This window comes from Coprinopsis cinerea, assembly GCF_000182895.1.
Source record: "Coprinopsis cinerea okayama7#130 chromosome 3 map unlocalized cont3.3, whole genome shotgun sequence".
NCBI classification, from domain to species: domain Eukaryota; kingdom Fungi; phylum Basidiomycota; class Agaricomycetes; order Agaricales; family Psathyrellaceae; genus Coprinopsis; species Coprinopsis cinerea.
The window spans coordinates 436,285-452,508 of record NW_003307542.1 but is presented as its reverse complement, the minus strand read 5'-3'; the positions used below and the strand labels follow the sequence as shown (position 1 = coordinate 452,508).

The 16,224-nt window shown below is 51.0% G+C and overlaps 9 protein-coding genes across 9 annotated transcripts; 7 read left to right on the top strand and 2 right to left on the bottom strand.

Annotated features, from left to right (window-relative positions):
* Nucleotides 1-29: 29 nt before the first annotated feature.
* CC1G_11144 (MipD protein) lies at nt 30-1,422 on the top strand (the record flags this gene model as incomplete). Its single annotated transcript, XM_001829822.1, has 6 exons — nt 30-68; nt 118-377; nt 430-623; nt 677-765; nt 830-979; nt 1,030-1,422. 6 exons carry the CDS (start codon nt 30-32, stop codon nt 1,420-1,422), a joined length of 1,125 nt encoding a protein of 374 aa, XP_001829874.1.
* A 263-nt stretch (nt 1,423-1,685) lies between these two features.
* Nucleotides 1,686-3,184, top strand: CC1G_11143 (mitochondrial ornithine transporter 1; the record flags this gene model as incomplete). The annotated part of the gene is made up of 9 exons (XM_001829821.2): nt 1,686-1,809; nt 2,068-2,357; nt 2,421-2,466; nt 2,528-2,616; nt 2,683-2,713; nt 2,767-2,869; nt 2,945-2,976; nt 3,035-3,091; nt 3,156-3,184. 9 exons carry the CDS (start codon nt 1,686-1,688, stop codon nt 3,182-3,184), a joined length of 801 nt encoding a protein of 266 aa, XP_001829873.2.
* Nucleotides 3,185-3,571: 387 nt separating this feature from the next.
* On the bottom strand, nt 3,572-5,625 carry CC1G_11142 (hypothetical protein; the record flags this gene model as incomplete). The annotated part of the gene is made up of 3 exons (XM_001829820.2): nt 3,572-3,693; nt 3,754-3,979; nt 4,041-5,625. The coding sequence occupies 3 exons, from the start codon at nt 5,623-5,625 to the stop codon at nt 3,678-3,680; spliced, it is 1,827 nt and encodes a 608-aa protein (XP_001829872.2). The 3' UTR covers nt 3,572-3,677.
* Nucleotides 5,626-6,239: 614 nt separating this feature from the next.
* Nucleotides 6,240-7,444, top strand: CC1G_11141 (hypothetical protein; the record flags this gene model as incomplete). Its single annotated transcript, XM_001829819.2, has 2 exons — nt 6,240-6,262; nt 6,757-7,444. The coding sequence occupies 2 exons, from the start codon at nt 6,240-6,242 to the stop codon at nt 7,196-7,198; spliced, it is 465 nt and encodes a 154-aa protein (XP_001829871.2). The 3' UTR covers nt 7,199-7,444.
* A 327-nt stretch (nt 7,445-7,771) lies between these two features.
* CC1G_11140 (hypothetical protein) lies at nt 7,772-8,558 on the top strand (the record flags this gene model as incomplete). The annotated part of the gene is made up of 2 exons (XM_001829818.1): nt 7,772-7,906; nt 8,028-8,558. 2 exons carry the CDS (start codon nt 7,772-7,774, stop codon nt 8,556-8,558), a joined length of 666 nt encoding a protein of 221 aa, XP_001829870.1.
* A 272-nt stretch (nt 8,559-8,830) lies between these two features.
* Nucleotides 8,831-9,049, top strand: CC1G_11139 (hypothetical protein; the record flags this gene model as incomplete). Its single annotated transcript, XM_001829817.2, has 1 exon — nt 8,831-9,049. One exon carries the CDS (start codon nt 8,831-8,833, stop codon nt 9,047-9,049), a length of 219 nt encoding a protein of 72 aa, XP_001829869.2.
* Nucleotides 9,050-10,168: 1,119 nt separating this feature from the next.
* Nucleotides 10,169-11,327, bottom strand: CC1G_11138 (hypothetical protein; the record flags this gene model as incomplete). Its single annotated transcript, XM_001829816.2, has 6 exons — nt 10,169-10,276; nt 10,323-10,413; nt 10,471-10,645; nt 10,682-10,741; nt 10,797-10,905; nt 10,968-11,327. 6 exons carry the CDS (start codon nt 11,325-11,327, stop codon nt 10,169-10,171), a joined length of 903 nt encoding a protein of 300 aa, XP_001829868.2.
* Nucleotides 11,328-12,307: 980 nt separating this feature from the next.
* Nucleotides 12,308-13,130, top strand: CC1G_11137 (hypothetical protein). Its single transcript, XM_001829815.2, has 2 exons — nt 12,308-12,349; nt 12,401-13,130. The coding sequence occupies exon 2, from the start codon at nt 12,415-12,417 to the stop codon at nt 13,057-13,059; it is 645 nt and encodes a 214-aa protein (XP_001829867.2). The 5' UTR covers nt 12,308-12,349; nt 12,401-12,414; the 3' UTR covers nt 13,060-13,130.
* A 349-nt stretch (nt 13,131-13,479) lies between these two features.
* On the top strand, nt 13,480-14,870 carry CC1G_11136 (hypothetical protein; the record flags this gene model as incomplete). The annotated part of the gene is made up of 3 exons (XM_001829814.1): nt 13,480-14,305; nt 14,360-14,717; nt 14,774-14,870. 3 exons carry the CDS (start codon nt 13,480-13,482, stop codon nt 14,868-14,870), a joined length of 1,281 nt encoding a protein of 426 aa, XP_001829866.1.
* Between the last annotated feature and the right edge of the window lie 1,354 nt (nt 14,871-16,224).

Sequence of the window (16,224 nt, the reverse complement as noted above, 5' to 3'; positions counted from 1 at the left end):
AAGTCTCTTCAGTCTTTCTCTCGACCACGATGTCAGGCCCGTCTTCGAATTGGTTAAAGCTTCAAGAGGTGAGTAGAGAGTTACCGAGGAGAGACAGTAACGTTAAAGGTCTTTCAGCAATTGAAAAAGTCGTCGAAAGGAAAAGGAAAGGACAAAAAATCGGAAACCCACCGCAAACGGACGCGAACGACAAGCATATCTTCGACGCGATCCATTTCACCAACACCTTCAGCAATCTCCCACACCTCCCATGTCTCCGAAAAGATTGTCACAGTTGCAGGATCGTCCTCTTCATCTTCCAAACCCGGCAGAGAAAACGTCGGCACTCTGCAAAGCATGGTCTTAGGCCACGAAGAACTAACCGAAAAACAAAAACTGTAAGAAGTCAGTTCCCTCTATGATATGTGTGTTCGCGCGTAACCGTCACAGCCCAGGCAAGTATCTCGCATTGGATTGCGAGATGGTGGGTGTGGGGATTGATGGAGAGGAGTCGTCGCTTGCGCGAGTTAGTTTGGTTAACTTTTATGGGGAGGTCATCATGGATGAGTTTGTACGCCAACGGGAGAGGGTTGTGGATTATCGAACGCAGTGGTCTGGTATCCGGGAGAGTGACATGGTTCACGGTGCGTTCCTCATCTAGATTCGCAGTTTTCTTGTGCTAACTTGATGTGTTCAGCAAAACTTTTCCTTGAGGTACAAAAACAGGTAGCAGACCTCCTCAAAGACCGGATACTAGTCGGTCATGCCGTGCACAACGATTTGAAGGTGCGTCCATTTACCCTGGCTGCGATGGTATCCCATTGTGAAGACGTTTTTGACCAAGGTTTAGGCGCTTCTACTCTCCCATCCATATCCCTACACACGGGATACCCAAGTCTTGGCCTACAAGTCCGGACTAACAAAATCGAAGAGAATCGCTCTTCGAAATTTAGTAAAGGAGCAGATTGGGTTGACGATTCAAGCGGGGGAGCACTCTAGTGTACGTCCCACACCATCTATCTTCGTAGCTTGTTCTGATGGTTTCTGCAGGTTACCGACGCCCGTGCTACAATGGCGGTATACCGGCTACACAAAAAGGAATTCGACAAGTCCATGGGTGCCCACCTCTATCCCCTCCCAACACCAGGTCCATCCCAACCTTCCGCTCAAAAACGAAAACGCGCGGAATCTGAAGTGGGGGATGAAGACGATGAGGAGGAAGAGTCGACCTTAGCCTCTGGGAAGGGCAAATCGAAGAAGAAAAAGGCCAAGTCGCCTAACCCACTGGATCCTGGACAGGGAAGGAAAGGTGTGTCGTCGGGGCTTTCGACGATTATTCGTCGTCCGGGTCAGAAGAAGGATCAGCAGAAGAAGCAGTGGTGGAAGGAACTTCCAACAGCCGCTTCAGGTGCGAAAACTTCGTTCAAGATGAGCAAGGCGTAGTTTATTCCGTCTTCTCCAAAGACGCGTACGGCTTCGTACATAGTTTAGTAGGGAGGTTCTGGGAAGTACATTTGGCGAAATAAAATAGATATTTTCCCAGTTAACCACTTAGCATGACGGCACCCTATCAATGGCTGCTCGCCCGGTCCCTGATCGCGTCAACTTTCGCAATGGCCACGAACTTAGCGCCGTCGTCGTTGGACACGACGTCCAAAACCTCTCCTTTATTCCCCTCACTACACGCTCCAGAGTGAAGCGCGACCATGGGCACTAATCACACGCAAGCAACGATCAACGAGCTCCTCGCCGGTAGCGTCGGAGGGGCGGCCCAAGTCCTCGTCGGGCAACCTCTGGACACAATCAAGACCAGAGCTCAGATTGCACCTAGTCAGTTCTCGCTGTCTTCTTCGAGATTATACCAATAGGGTGCTCATAATGGATTAAATTCGTAGAGGGAATGTTTGTACGTCGTGCTGAGTATCTTAAATTGTCCGTTGAATGCTCATAAACGCGGAAGAAAGGACCAATGGACATCCTCGTCCAAACCCTCCGGAAAGAAGGGTTCTTCGCCTTGTACAAAGGTGCGCCCACCATCCTCCTACACCCGACAGCCCAGCTAACCACCCACCCGCCCGCCTATCCCAGGCATGCTCAGCCCCCTCCTCGGCGTCGCAGGCGTCAACTCGCTCCTCTTCGCCTCCTACGCCCTTTCCAAACGCATCGTCTCTCCCTACCCCGACAAGACACTCAAAGAGATCGCTCTGGCAGGTGCAATGGCCGGCGCGGCTAACGCTGTATTAGCGAGTCCGGTGGAGATGTTCAAAGTGCGAATGCAGGGCCAGTACGGTGACAAGTCGGATAAACGCCTGCGTGCTGTGTTTACGGATATGTGGAGGGAGTATGGGTTCAGGAAGGGGATCATGAGGGGGTACTGGGTGCGTTATACGCGTTTCTTTTGGCAGAAACCATTCGCTGAACAGCCAGTTTTGAATGGTTAGGTCACAGTCGTCCGTGAAATTCCCGCTTACGCCGGATTCTACTCTGGTTCGTTCTGTCCACGAAGATAAGAACCAAGACCTGTTCAGCTGATACCCACTCAAACTAGCTTTCGAATTCTCAAAACGAAACTTCCGGAAACACTACGGGGATAACCTACCCGTGTGGGCTCTGCTCGCAAGTGGTTCCACGGGAGGCGTACGTCGTCCTCCTCTCCCGTCTCCCATCTTCATCACTGAAAAGCCTGTCTTTCTCCTGATGTAGATCGCGTATTGGTTGGCGTGCTACCCTCTAGGTACGCAATATTACTCCTTCATGAACTGCGTCGACTCAATAGTTTCCCCGCAGATGTCGTGAAATCTCGAATTCAGCTACGGCAAACGCCGCCAACGGGGACGCCCGTTCAGTATATCGCCAGTGAACTAAAAGCCATCGTGCAAGAATCAGGACCGTACGTATCTTCTCTCAATAGTTCCCAATGACTAACTCAGGTCTAACTGCTCCTACTCTCCCTTTGATTTTGTAGGAAAGGATTGCTACGGGGTCTTTCACCGTCATGTAAGATGCCACCGTTTTTGTTGTGAAGAGGAATAGCGCTGACGTTGGGACATTGTAGTGCTTCGAAGTATTCCAGCTGCTGCGAGCACATTTGCTGCTTTCGAGTTGACACGAGGTGGGTTGTCCTTTTCTTTGGCTTCGAAGGAGAGGTGGTTTGCTAAGAAGGTTTCGTTTGCTAGAGTACCTCGCTTCTGTGACTGGAGTTTAGATATTCCCTCAGGTATCTTGAATAATTATTTGCAACGGGGAAAATCTATAGCGATGATCGATGATGCTTTATCGTCATCCAAGGTTTGGCCGCAGATCGAGTTCCGATTCCGATTTTATTGCAGTACAGACTTCCAACTCGAGAATATCCTGACACTCAGTGAGGATCCCGTCTATCCTCAAACATTGTCTGGGTTTGTAGGGTTGATGGCGTTTGATTGTCTTTTGTGAGATCTGAGATGAATTTCCCATGTCACAGCCCCTTACCCTTCGACTGTGTCAAGCGTGCAGGCCTCAGGACCGAGTCGGCTGAGGGTTCCTGGGAAACGGTGGATACAGAGTACCTTGGACACTGCATATTCGACACTGAGCACTCAGATACAGCTGTAGAGAAGCGAGAATCCAAATTGAAAACGCATAGGTACATGGTATTGTTTTACAGGTAAGTGATACGGAAGAAAGAGGGGCGCGCTGGGTCTGGGGAACCATGTCGGTCAGAGTATGGTCGCGCTGAGTAGCTTCAATGTCAGATGCGTCAAACGACAGAACAAGGGTACGGTAGAAACTCACTGAGGAGAAGGTATGTCATGCGGCTTGTATCTTTTCTCTAAATTCTTGATCTCTCTTTTAAGGATCTCTCTGAGAAGATACAACCGCTGATTCGATGCAGGTGTGCCGAAAAGGATGATGTCGCTCCATTGATCTGACGGAGGTATCGCGTCCCTGAGCTTCCAGACGAACGTTTCCTGACGACCGTCTAGGTCGTGTTGAAGATAGCGAATGGGATGCGGGCTCTCTGGAGAGGTCGTTAGTTGCCCATGGAACTCTCGGTGGATCGATACATTGAAGCGCCTTACTTTCAACTTTTTTCTTCTTCGGTTTACCGGCAGGCGACTGACGGGTCTCGTCGAGAGGGTGCTCAGGCTGCTCGGACCCAACTTCTGGAGGACTCTGAGGCTCCAGCCCTTGCTCGGCGGAGGAGTCACGAGCGAATTCATCGCCGGCATGTGTGGAGCCTGGGGCGGAAGTCAATGCCGGTTTCTCGCCTCCACCCTCCTGTTGACTTGGGGCCTTTTCTTCATCCTTTCCGAGTCCTTCATGGTCAGCTTCCGGGTTGGCGGGGTCGAAAACTGGGAAATTGTTAAACTCGGCATCCCCGTCTTCGCAATCTGACTCTTCGGAGGAATAATCTTCGTCGACGTTGATTGTTTGGGCCGACAGTTGACTCCCAGTGTTCATTTCGGAAACAATCTTTCCAAGATTGATACTGAGTCGAGCGGCGGGGACTGCATCGGAAAACCCGGAGAATGAACCCCGTCCGGCGATGTGCAGATACGCAGATTGTGCTTTGGGATCAGTTTGCATGCCGTCCCCCGCCGCAGCGGTGGTGGATGACACTGGTGTAGTAGGAACGGGGGGAGTGGTAGGATTAAAAGTAGGAGTATGACTGCCAGTCGGGGAAGGGGTGGGAGTGGAAGTCGTTTGCTCAGAAATCGAGGGAGGAACGGTGGTAGTTTGCAGGGCGGTGGGTTTGAGGGGTCCGGGAATCTTAACAGGCTTGGGACTGGCAGAAGCCTGCCTAAAGCCCTCCGGTAAAGCCGTGCGCGGACGGGCGGGTACCGTTTTGGCTTGCTTGGGGGCAGCGCGAGGAGAGTTATCCTCGTCGAGAAACTCATAGCCTCTGCCCTTGAATGTCGGTGCCTTCGCGCGGTGCTTGGGGGAGGTGGAGATCCTGAAAGTCCACCATTCACCAACGACGGCGAACGAGACGATCCACTCTCGATGCCGCTCGATCCTGAAAACAAGAAGGGCCTGCTTGACTGCCGCTGTTTGGGCTTCAGACATCTGGGAATTGAGACTCTCGAAGAATAGAGAGGCATACGGCATTCGGCGGCTCGGGGGACGCTTGAGCTCAAAGAGGATCAAGGTAATGACGGCACCGAGCTTGAAGAGATGCCAGTTCAGAGTCTCCCATGCGTTGGGGCGCGACCCCTTGTGGATTACTGTGTAGCCGCGAGGGACGGTGCTGAAATCTATGCCCTCGTCGAATTGGGGGATTGGCATGGAGTGGGCGGAAAGGTTATCGCGGAAAAATGCGTGTTCGAGATTATCCCTGTCTCTGGCGCAGATGAGAAGACCGGTGAAGTCGGGGATCAGCTCCTTATAGCTGGGTGGGACTACGGTGTCGATCGATGTCTCGGGTGAGAGAGCGTTCGTCTGGATGGACGACGTATAGTTGAGTTGTGGAACGACTAAGGTTCGGTCTGAAAGGCCTTTCAACAGGTCCTCTCCAACCATACCCCACAAGCCATGGCCATGGCTCTCCAACAACCGGAAGTTGAAGCGCCTGGAGTACAGCAAAGCGAGGGCAAGTTGGTACTGGTAGCGGCGAGAGATGGATCCGGCAAGGCTGTAGTTGCTAAAAGCCTCCTTGGATGACATTGGAGAGGGTCGTTAAAGTGGGTGGGGAAGTGGTGTCGATTGACAAGATACTCACGACAGACGTGGACGACGTATTTAATTGTCCCTACAACTTGGCGATGTGGATGCACACAACTACAAACGTTTGGATTATGACCATTAACATTGTCCAACAAATAGAACCCCCTTTTTCCTCAATCGGTTTCCGTTTCCAAGAAAACTTCCCTTGTATTACGAGTTTTTGACGTTCAGTATTGCCCCCAGAATTGTTTTTGGCAAGCCATCGATCATGCTCACGGCGAAGAAGAACGGAGAAGTTGTTCCTCATCAAGCTTCAAGTCATTGCCCATTTCTAACGTGGACTCGTGACCATTCGGAGAATGATAAGACAATGCGCGATTCTCGCCACTTTGCCCATAGAATGTTCATTGAACATTCAGCGGACCGCTTCTAGATCTGAAGATCTGACAGACAAAGTTTCACACTGCTGACATGTTCAACAACGACAGACGCGTTTCGACAGATTTCTATCAGAAATTCTTCTTGAGAAAAACACATCGGAATCCGAGCCGCTTTGTGTTTATTCTGCATAATGCTTCGGGCCTCAAGCTTTAAGTGCTCAAGCTAGAGTTCCAATGGAATTTAAGAGGACCGCTGGGTGCGAATGATAAAAAGGAATGTCCGATGATGCATTGGGGTACTAAGACCCTAATAGGCCTGATCCAGCTCTTCAAGTTATTCGACAGCATTGACACGAGCCGTCATGTCACTTTTCGAGGTTCTATTGAACAATAGCGCGTATCAAGTTGTTAGAATTCGAAAGTACAATACAAATCCAATGTAGACCTACAGGTTTTTTTTTTCTGTTTCTGGGGTCAGTAATTGTCGTGGCAGGCCTAGAGATGTCATCTCAGATCCATCGATCCCAACGAAAGATCGCACCGACGTACATACTAATCCAAGGTGGCTGTGCACTGCTTGGTGATCGGCGGCTGGCCAGTCAATTATCACGTGATCGTGACTAACGTTACATAAATGAGTTGAGAAAGGACAAAAACACAGACTGCCAGCTCCACTCACCTCGTCGATTCACCATGTACGCCAAAAGTCTCTTCCTGCCCAATGTTTCTGGGGTAACTGATGATCTTACAGGGCCACCCAAACTGGGAGCTATTATCCTGTCCTCAAGATGCAGCCTTATATGCTCGAAAATCCAGGGTTGGCCAACCTGGACCCAGCACAGGGTAAACGTGTTTTCCCCAAAGTCTTCGCCATCCCTCTCCGCGGCACCGACCTCGAAGCTTGGGCTAAACGCCACTTTCCCGACGAGGTGCTTGTCGGCACTGCCGCGCACTACGCGTTCCGGACGAGAGCGCCCGCTATGCTTCCCCCTGAAATAACTCGACTGGTGTACGTCGTCCTTCCGACGGAGGATAAGACGTCGTATTGGGAGTCTCTGGCCTTGGTTATTGGGAGCAACCTTAGCGGGACGGATATGAGAAGGGCGGAGGATAAGGAGCTTGTCGCGAAGGTCAGAAAGGTATTGGGTGTCGAGACTCCTCCTGGATGGCATTACTTTTACACCGAGTACTAGTCATGCAAGTAAGTGAAATATCTGTTTACGAAGAGCACTGGACAACTAACAAGTCACAGTCGATGCCGCCAGCCATCAAATTCACGCCTGGCTTGTTGTATGTTCCTGTTCACATGATTGTTGCTCCCCTCTTGCTTTCGTTTCGCTGTCCTGTATGTTCTCATCTCGCTATCGTTCACACCGCACCTGCATGCAAACGTACTTAGTAGTTAGTACCGTCTATTATTCAAACAGTTTTCAAGCACATATGCTCAGGACTCGTCCGACTTAACAATGCTGTTGGATGGCGCAGAAGGGTGCCAAGAATCGTCATTGTTATCACTATCACTTTCGGAGGGGCGTCCATGCGCCGTTAACCATGAGGCGTGTCGCGACGCGTCTTGAAGTCACCTTACCATGATTCAACCCAACCTGTTCTCTGGTTTACCATGGATTGACGGCCGCCCCAAAAGCCTTGAACTTGAAGCTTGAAGTTGCCACTGCCCGTCATGTATGTCCGCCTCAGTGCACTCTGAAGTATGCACCTCGAGTCATTCTTGATGATTTGGACATTATTTGCAAACAGTCTTCTTAATGAACATAGATGATGCATATGGGCTTGCACTACTCCAGGAGAACGAGCAGTTGAAGGCACTCATCGAAGAGCTTCAGATGAAGCAATCGGAAAAGTACCAACAGACGGAAAACGGGGTGGCCGCCGCCTACCAGGTAGACTGGGAAGAAGCCACGGCCAACTTTGAACACGAGAAACGAGAGCTCCATTGGCAGGCGGACTTCGACCGGCATTACCAGGAACTGGAGCGCCGGCACCTAAGCCCACTGCCGCCAGTTGGAGAGACAAATCAAGGACTACGAATCCAAACACGCAAATACGACAGCTCTACTCAAAGTTCGCACTGCAGAGCTCAAGGGCGCCCAAACGTTCCTCACGAAAGCCCACCTGTTCTCCGGCGCCGACATCACTGTACCTATGGTCGAAAGCTTGAACTCGGATATCTTCCAGTGCTGCGCCCAGATTTCGGAGATGGTCTTTTCGGAGGAGAATATCCCGAGAGAAGAACAACAGGTCCTGGCAGAATCGCGGACCCGCATCACGAAACTGGTTGGCGAACCCGTCGGAGTCCTCGAGAAGAACCTCCGCGCGGGTCGGGATCCGCTTCCCCTGCAGACAACCCTTCAAATCATCCTGAACCTACGATGCAAATCCTTTGTCAACTCTTACGATTGGACCAACCCTGATATGAACCAAAGGCTTGCGGAAATGTATAGGAGCATATGTCAGAAAGGCGATCTACTATGCGTCCACATGCCGAGCACTAGAGCGATGCATCTAGAGGAGCAAGCCGTCGCTGGTCGCTAGAGAGCCCTCACGATGGCACAGATTCGCGCTGGGAAACAGCCCCAAACGTCCTGGTCACAATACACGACCAAGGATGTATCTAGTGCCATCTTTCTTGCTGGGCGTCAACCAAAGCAAAACGGTGGCCCGACATTGAGGCCTACCTCGTGCCACAGCTGGAAGCTATCGAAAAATCTGTTTATGCCCTTCGACAAGCGGTCAGCGAAGGCGTCACATCCATGGACATAGCCCTCGTGGCAATACTCCACTCGAAGCCTTACGATCCCGCGTTTATGGAAAACATATACGACGAAGGAAATCCGAACGATCTCAAGCGCCCGACCCTGGGGAACATCGATCTTGGAACACGGAAATTCTACACCGTGAAAGGGCAGGATGGAAAGTTGATTCGAAGGACGGATCTCCTGGTCAGACCCAAAGTCGTCCTCGCTCATACCCTCGAGGAGCTCGTACCGACGGTACCCCTGGTCCCAGCAAACTGTAAACTGTAACTCGTTTTCATGGATATCCGACTGCACATTCAATGATGTACATTACACAGCGCCAGCGAAGCTCGCTTTCTTGTCAAGTAGTTATCCTATAATCAACGTTAAACCCAGTGAAACTCGACTAGTACTGCTCTCGCATATCCTCACCGTGACGATCTCAGCGTCATACATCGCAATGTATGTCGCCTTCACTTCCACAATGACGACATTCCTAATCAGCAAAAGCCCATTCATTAAGCAGCATAAGCTATAAGATATAGAACCAGTACGGAGCTCGCCATTCGAGCTCCAGTGTATTAAATGTGGGGGTTTAGTAGCCAGGAACTTCAAAATGTGTCAATATCCCGTACGCTCAGTCATTGAAGACAATCTTGGCCGGTGTCCTAAGTAATAAATCAGAATCGTTATCGCGCACCATGAAGCGGGAATAGTTACCTCTTCTCAACGCCCTAAAAGAAAGCCTTGTAAGTCACGACAGGAAGGAAAGGGAGCACGAGACTCACGTCTTCTTTCCAACAGATTTGAGCTTTCAGCTCGGTCAAGCCGAAAAGAATAACAATATCATATGTAGTCTCCCAGCAGAATTCTCTGGGTCACGGGACTTCTTCGTTTGGTGAATTCCAACCGGGTAGCTAGACCGGTAACCGATCTGTTGTCACAGGTCTACCGGGTAGCGTCGACTTGAATCTCGCATACAGTGGAATACCGGTCTTGAATGAAAATTAGAGCTGATGATTCCACTTGCACAGTGCAAGATACCAACCTGCATCCTCATCCATCCACTGTGGACCTTCATTGTCCCCGTCATATCTTAAGATTGGGCTGGTGTACTCGGCGGTTGCCCTGTCCTTACTCGACCTAGAATAGGTCCGTCTGAATTCTTGAGTTTCAGCGACTTTCTTGCCCTGTCAAATATCTGTGAGAAGCTGTGAAGTATCCTTTCATTATAATGTGTTCGTGCCTTGGGCAAAATAATGTCGAAGAAATAGTCCAGAGTCCACTCCCGTCACTGGATTTTTGACTATTTTGTCTCTACGCTCTGCATGGGAGGCTTTTGTTCCATTGAATGTTGGCATGCACCTGGTGCCGTAAAAGGTTCGTGATACACGAGTTTTGACCATGTTATCGATATAGAACATGACACCTCCTCGATATCTTTCCTTTGAGACCTTCTTCAATCTTCGAGTGCAACCAATCACTAGAGGCAAAGCCACCGACGAGGATGACAGTCTAATAAGAGTTAGCCAAGTGACCATTCGTCGACATCACAACTTACGGAAATAGGGTGTTCGGACTCGGTACATTGTTTCTCAATCGCACCGATGATGGTCTGAACAGAGGGCTCAAAGAACCCGGCGACGACGGACCTGTCAAGAGATCGAGAAAATCAGATGCAAGAAAAGAACGAGCTCGTGTAAGCGCACCCTTGAAGTTTCAGCTGCCCTGTGCGAATACCCAAGCTCGGTTCGTTCTGCCTGACCGAGCCAAATTGGATGAACTTCATTTGATTGTCGTCCCTGAAAGCTAGTTTCGTACGCTTGTCGAAGCGTTCGACGATGAAGTCTACGTCGTCTTCAAATCGGGATCCTCTCAGCAAATCTAACTCATGGGATTAGTTAAAAACTGTGCGCGGACACTCGCTGTCAAGGTGCTCTTTGGCGCGATTGGTGACGAATACGGATCCTTGGAAGTGACCTGGTGCATACGATGAGTGATCTTGTTATTTTGAACAAACTGCGGGGGAACGTACATTCGGGGACGGCAGTTTCCTCGAAGGATTTCACCTCGGTGTTGTATCGGTAGGAACTGAGGTCAACAGTGCCTCCTCCACCACCCACAATCAACACGCCTTGGTTTTTCTGAAACGCAAAAGGTGTTAGGTATTCGTGGTCTATCAGAGTAGGAAAGGCATAGTATGCACCTCCTTGACAAGGTCCGTCAAACCGTTCTGCACACAGAAGTGGAGACTCGCTTCGCCTTCCGTTACAAAGGTGACGCGTCCCCAGCCTTCTGGCGTGTCGGGAATGAGGTTTGCAAGTACGGCAGACTTGCGGAGTTGATGTTGTTGGTAGCCCTCCCATCCATTGGGGTGGGTGATGACGAATTGGATGCTGTTCTTGAGAGAGTCCCAGAGCGTCTGGCCGTTCGCTTCGGTCTCCTGGATATACCGCTTTGTGCACCTGAAGAGGTAAACAAGGAAGTCGGCAAAAATTTGGACGACAGTCTTATTGGGCGGAAGCGAGGGTATTTGAGGTCCTTGGGACAACAGGCCGGCAGCCATACGCCCTGGGCGAAGATGTAGTTTGAACCTGTAGGCAAAAGAAAAAAAGTTGGAAGGGTGTCCACGTATTTTAGAAATGGAATGACGTGCCATTCTGCTTTATTCCAGCCCTCTTCCTCAGCTACACCTTCAGTTCCCTCTTTGACGGCCTCAGCGCCAACTGCTACGACGTTGTCGTCCCGGTCGTAATACACAATCGTCGGAATCTTCGAGTCGCCGCCAACCTGGTCCTGGTAAGGGAACCTTTTTCATGTTAACCTTGGTTTCTTATATATCTAGACACAGTTTACCTCGTCACAGTGCGTACTTCGGGTACATTTCCAGGATCAAGAACGCTGAGAAAAATCTCATTAAGGATTCACGTTAACCGTGGAACACATAATTAGACGCACCAGTAGGAAACACCGCTGAACCGTGAACGTCGTCCCCACATCGAACGCTATCACCAATTTGCGCGAAGCGCCTTCATATGGTTTCCTCGCCGTCGCCATGTGCGTCGTACAATGTCGGTGCGTAGTTGGTGGGGTACAGAAAGGTAAATGCGGGGTGAAGTTGACGCGCCAAAATTGCCCGAAATGGAAGATTTCCGACGACGTGGCGTGACCGTCACAGCACGTGCTTACGTGACGCCCGCGCGGTGTGACGGGGACGCTGACCGGAGAACCGGACGCATTGCCATTTGTTCCCCTGGTTCCTATTCTCCACAGACAGAAGATAGCACCCACAGAAGCACTGCAATTCAATTATTACTACTAATACGAGAAATGAGGCACAGTCTTGTGACGACTGCGGTCTGATGTGGCTGAATTCAAGTACAATGTCCGTTTCGTAACGCTGTACAGTTCCGCGGGAACTTTAGACAGCGGGCAGGGTTGACCGCCTCACTGCTGCGCTCGCCAACTCTTGGCCGTCAACATGAAGTGTCGTCGAATATATAAGTATCACGCGAGCGTGAAGCTCTTGACCGACATCCCCCTCCCCTTCCACTGAAACACCCTATCTCTGCGGTTCCGCTAACTCCAGTGAGTTGATGCTTATCTGGCCTTCCGTTACGTCTACTGACTCAATGCCAGGAGAGATTCACGAAATGCTTAACCTTCCCGTGGAACTGCCCTCGTCGCTCAAGAACCTGAATAACACCCGTCGGGAGGATGCAGAGACATCATCTCTCGATGCGTCGTCTTCCGAAACGGCCCCATTTCTCCTTCCTCCGTCCGACGTCAAGTCCAAGGATGGTCCAATTGCACTTGAAGGCGAAGATAAACTTGCACCACGAGTGCACCAAACCACCAACCCAATCGATCTAAGCCCTCCTGGTTATTCCCCCAGCGACGCGTCCACATCCATCTCCGGTCCCGCAGCCACTGCTCCCCAATACAGCCGGGACTATATCGACGACGAAGCCTTAGCGCTCGAAAACGCAGCTCGAAGTCTCGAAATCGCTGCTGCCAACAGCGAGGACCCAGCCGTTAGGAGGACGCTCCTCAAGAAGGCTGAACGTCTACGGGATAAGAAGAACGACGCCATCTGGTTTGGCCGTAACGAGGGTGGTGTCTTCAGAAAGATTGGTGGGGGAGTAGTTCTGATTGTCACCATTCCGATTTTCTTGACTGGTGCTGTTTTGGAAGGAACCGGCGCAATGCTGAATGCGTCAGGGGTCATGGTCAGGGAGATTGGAGTGGGGTTGAAGACAGTACACACTTGGACCGTTGACAAGCTTCGACTGTACTAGCTAGTTAAGCATTTGTGTAACCTTTGTCGTGCATCTATCTCTATTGATAGCCATATCGGTTTGCTATAGAAATTGAAAGCTGAAATGGGAAATTATTGCTCCCCTTCCTCCAAGTTGCGACCCTCTCCTCGAGCTCGCGAGCGCTTAACCGTTGAAGTTAACGTCCGTCGGCGGAGACTCGAATGTCGGCATCAACGGCATCAAAAGGCACCGCCACACCTCTACAGCTTTTGTCACCGTCAAATGACAAAAATCAGATGGGCAACATCGCTTCGACAGGGACCCCAGCGCTGCGCAGGCCGCAGCTCGACGACGTGTGGTAACCGCAGCAGCCTGGGCGGCCAAGCTTCCTTCTACGCAGTCATTTATCCATCCTCTTGAACCCTTCCTTCGAGTCACTGGGTCTTCGTCACTTCCGCTATGATTATCCAAGACGCTAAACCACCGATACCTCCAAACGATGATGTGACCTTGGATTCTCCGCCCTCCTACGACACCCTTGTTCCGCTCGAGCGCAAACTCCTTCGCGATGCCAAGCCAAACTATTCATATTCGCCAATTTCCAGCTCATCCTCGTGGCCGTCTTCAGCGCAATGTCCGACAAGCCCATCATCATCCTCCTTAAGGTCGCCGACAACACCAGGGTCATCCAAGGGGAAAGGGAAGGCGCCCAGCAGCTGGTTCAACTTTGCCGCAACCCGAACCTCCCGAGAGGTCCACACAACGGTCCTAGGCCTCGTTCGTGACCTCATTCGCGAACACTATGCCGATTCTGCAGCACCAGCTGGGATCCTTCAGAGTTGCGCCGATGCTTGTGCAGCTCACGATCTGGATCTTCACACCATCCTACAAGAGAAATCGATCGAAGGGCATACACCACTCTATTGGGCCATCGTGAAACGGAAACCGGACGAAGAAATCGACGACAATTCCCAAGTTCCCGACCTCCTTACCGCCCTCTTGTCCCACTCCAGTCCACTCCAGCCCGCCACGATAGCAGACATTCGATTAGCATGCCTCGTCACGTCCGACCAAAAGCTGTTTCACCGATTGCGCATGTCGCCGGAGTTTTCGAAAGTCTCCGGGGCCGACCAGATATTGCTTGGGGCAACCCAACCCCAAGACGAGATTGAAGTCCACGAAGTTGCCGCCGATGACGGCTCTTTCGCAGTCGATTTCGTGATACCCCACTTCCAGAAGCGACTGATGGTGACGAAGTTGATTGAACTAGAGTTCATAGCTCGCAGTAAGTTGAATCCGTGCCTAATGTTATGGCGGCTGGTCTTCATGGGTGTTCCAGGTCGAATGTGGCGGCTCGCGTTCGTTGTGGCCAAGTCCTACCAGTATACGGGTATACAAGGTGGTTCTTGGTGTGTTGAGCTGTCGTTACAACCGAATAGCCCTCCGACATGGCTCGACGGACAACTCGTTATCAGCGACCCCACCCTTGCTTATTCCTCTACGCGCTCAAGTCCTCGAAGTTCACCCCTCCTGTCGAGATTTACTCTAAATGGCGATACTAATCCGAAACCACCAATCGCCATTCGCATGAAGACCGGTTTTAGCCAGTTATCAGCGCCCGGTGGGGCAACGCCTGGGGGGAATACTATCGTCGTGGCTTTGGAGAAGAATCCATCTGCGAGCACTCTCCAATATAGGTATGAGCGCACTTTTCCTCACTGATCCGACCTTCCGCTGATGTTGGGCTCTTCAGTGGCACGTCGTACATTGCACCGGACGAGAAACTCCGCGCTCGATTTGAAGCACGATTACAGAAGTCCGAGGACAATCAAGAGTGTATCATCTGTTAAGTACCGAGATCTTTGTTGTACATGTACTAGTAGTAGATTTCTTTCTTTTTGCTTTCGTTTACCGTTCTCTTTGGTACAGTCTCTTATTGTGTTTACGCTGTGTTGCCATAGTTAATGTATTTCCTGATGCTAGGGCTGATTTCAGGCCTTCGACGAGGTGGTGTCCCACTATAAATAGGCTTGACAGCGGGGATAACGATGACAGTCATTCCATTGAGGACGTTAACGAGCTCGAGAACCCCAGTCAACGCCACTTTCCCAGCCGTGAAGAGCCCCATTCTCAGTATTGAGCTCTTCGAGCGAGTCCTCGACCACCCTGGCGGCGAGGAGCTATGCCGGGGATTAGATGATTGCGCAGATGCCTCCCATTTTTCACCGTCGCTGACCTCCAAATCAACCCTAAACCGATGTTCAACGGGCAACCAGAGAACCTTCCCTGACTCCAGACCACTGTCCAAATTCTGGACGATCACCCTCGCCTTACCCGGCACATTCGCAGGTTGGCTATCTGGCTATGGGAGCTTGGGTCTTGCTCCCATTTCCTGGCAGGGAAACGACAGAAAGAATGTGACATGGGACCCGCCTCTGACACGTACGCCCCCAGGCGATATCCCATCCAGACTTCTGTGACCCCCTGCGCCTTCATAACTTTTCGAAACCAGTATTCCGACTCCAATCTACGCCTTTACTTGGGCTACTGCGGCTCGAACTTGCGCAAGGCATCCCCACCTCCGACACCATCCTCAGTGCATTTGTGAATTCTTCGCTTCTTTTGCGTCCCTTCAATCCTTGTACATTCAGTTGAATTGGAACTGTGTCGCTACCGATTCCTGGCCATTGTTGCAGGGAGATGGGAGTTACCTTACACATAGGTGCAGATGCCCGGGATGGTTGGGCGAATCGCGTATTCCTAGTCGCAGATGAAACCAAGCTGAAGGCACGAGTACATCGCATGGAGGTGAGCCCCGGCCCCGATGATTGGAGTTGCAGGTATAGTCGAGGGACTTTGAGAGTTATCAGTTCAGATGAGGGAGATAATGGACCGTCAGCGGGGGCTTTCGAGTTTATGGAAGCTGGAATTAGCGGGACCAAATTTAAAAAGTATCTTCTAGATAGACTAGACTAAGTATTCGAACAGCACCGGTATGAAACTTTTTTCTTCATTGTTTTTTGAACGCTTTGCTGGCCTGCACCATACTCCACTCCAGATAGGGGAAAACTCGGTGCACCCGTGACATCCGATGAGGGCGGAATAGGATCCTCAATTTGAGCGCTTGTGCCAAGTCCGCGGGGGCCCCGGTACTAGAGCTCTACACACTCGTACACACATGGATGGATCCTTTAAGCTAAAGAA

Excerpts from the sequence above, each read along its gene's own strand:
- CC1G_11137 (XM_001829815.2), top strand. The coding sequence starts at position 12,415 with ATGCTTAACCTTCCCGTGGAACTGCCCTCGTCGCTCAAGAACCTGAAT.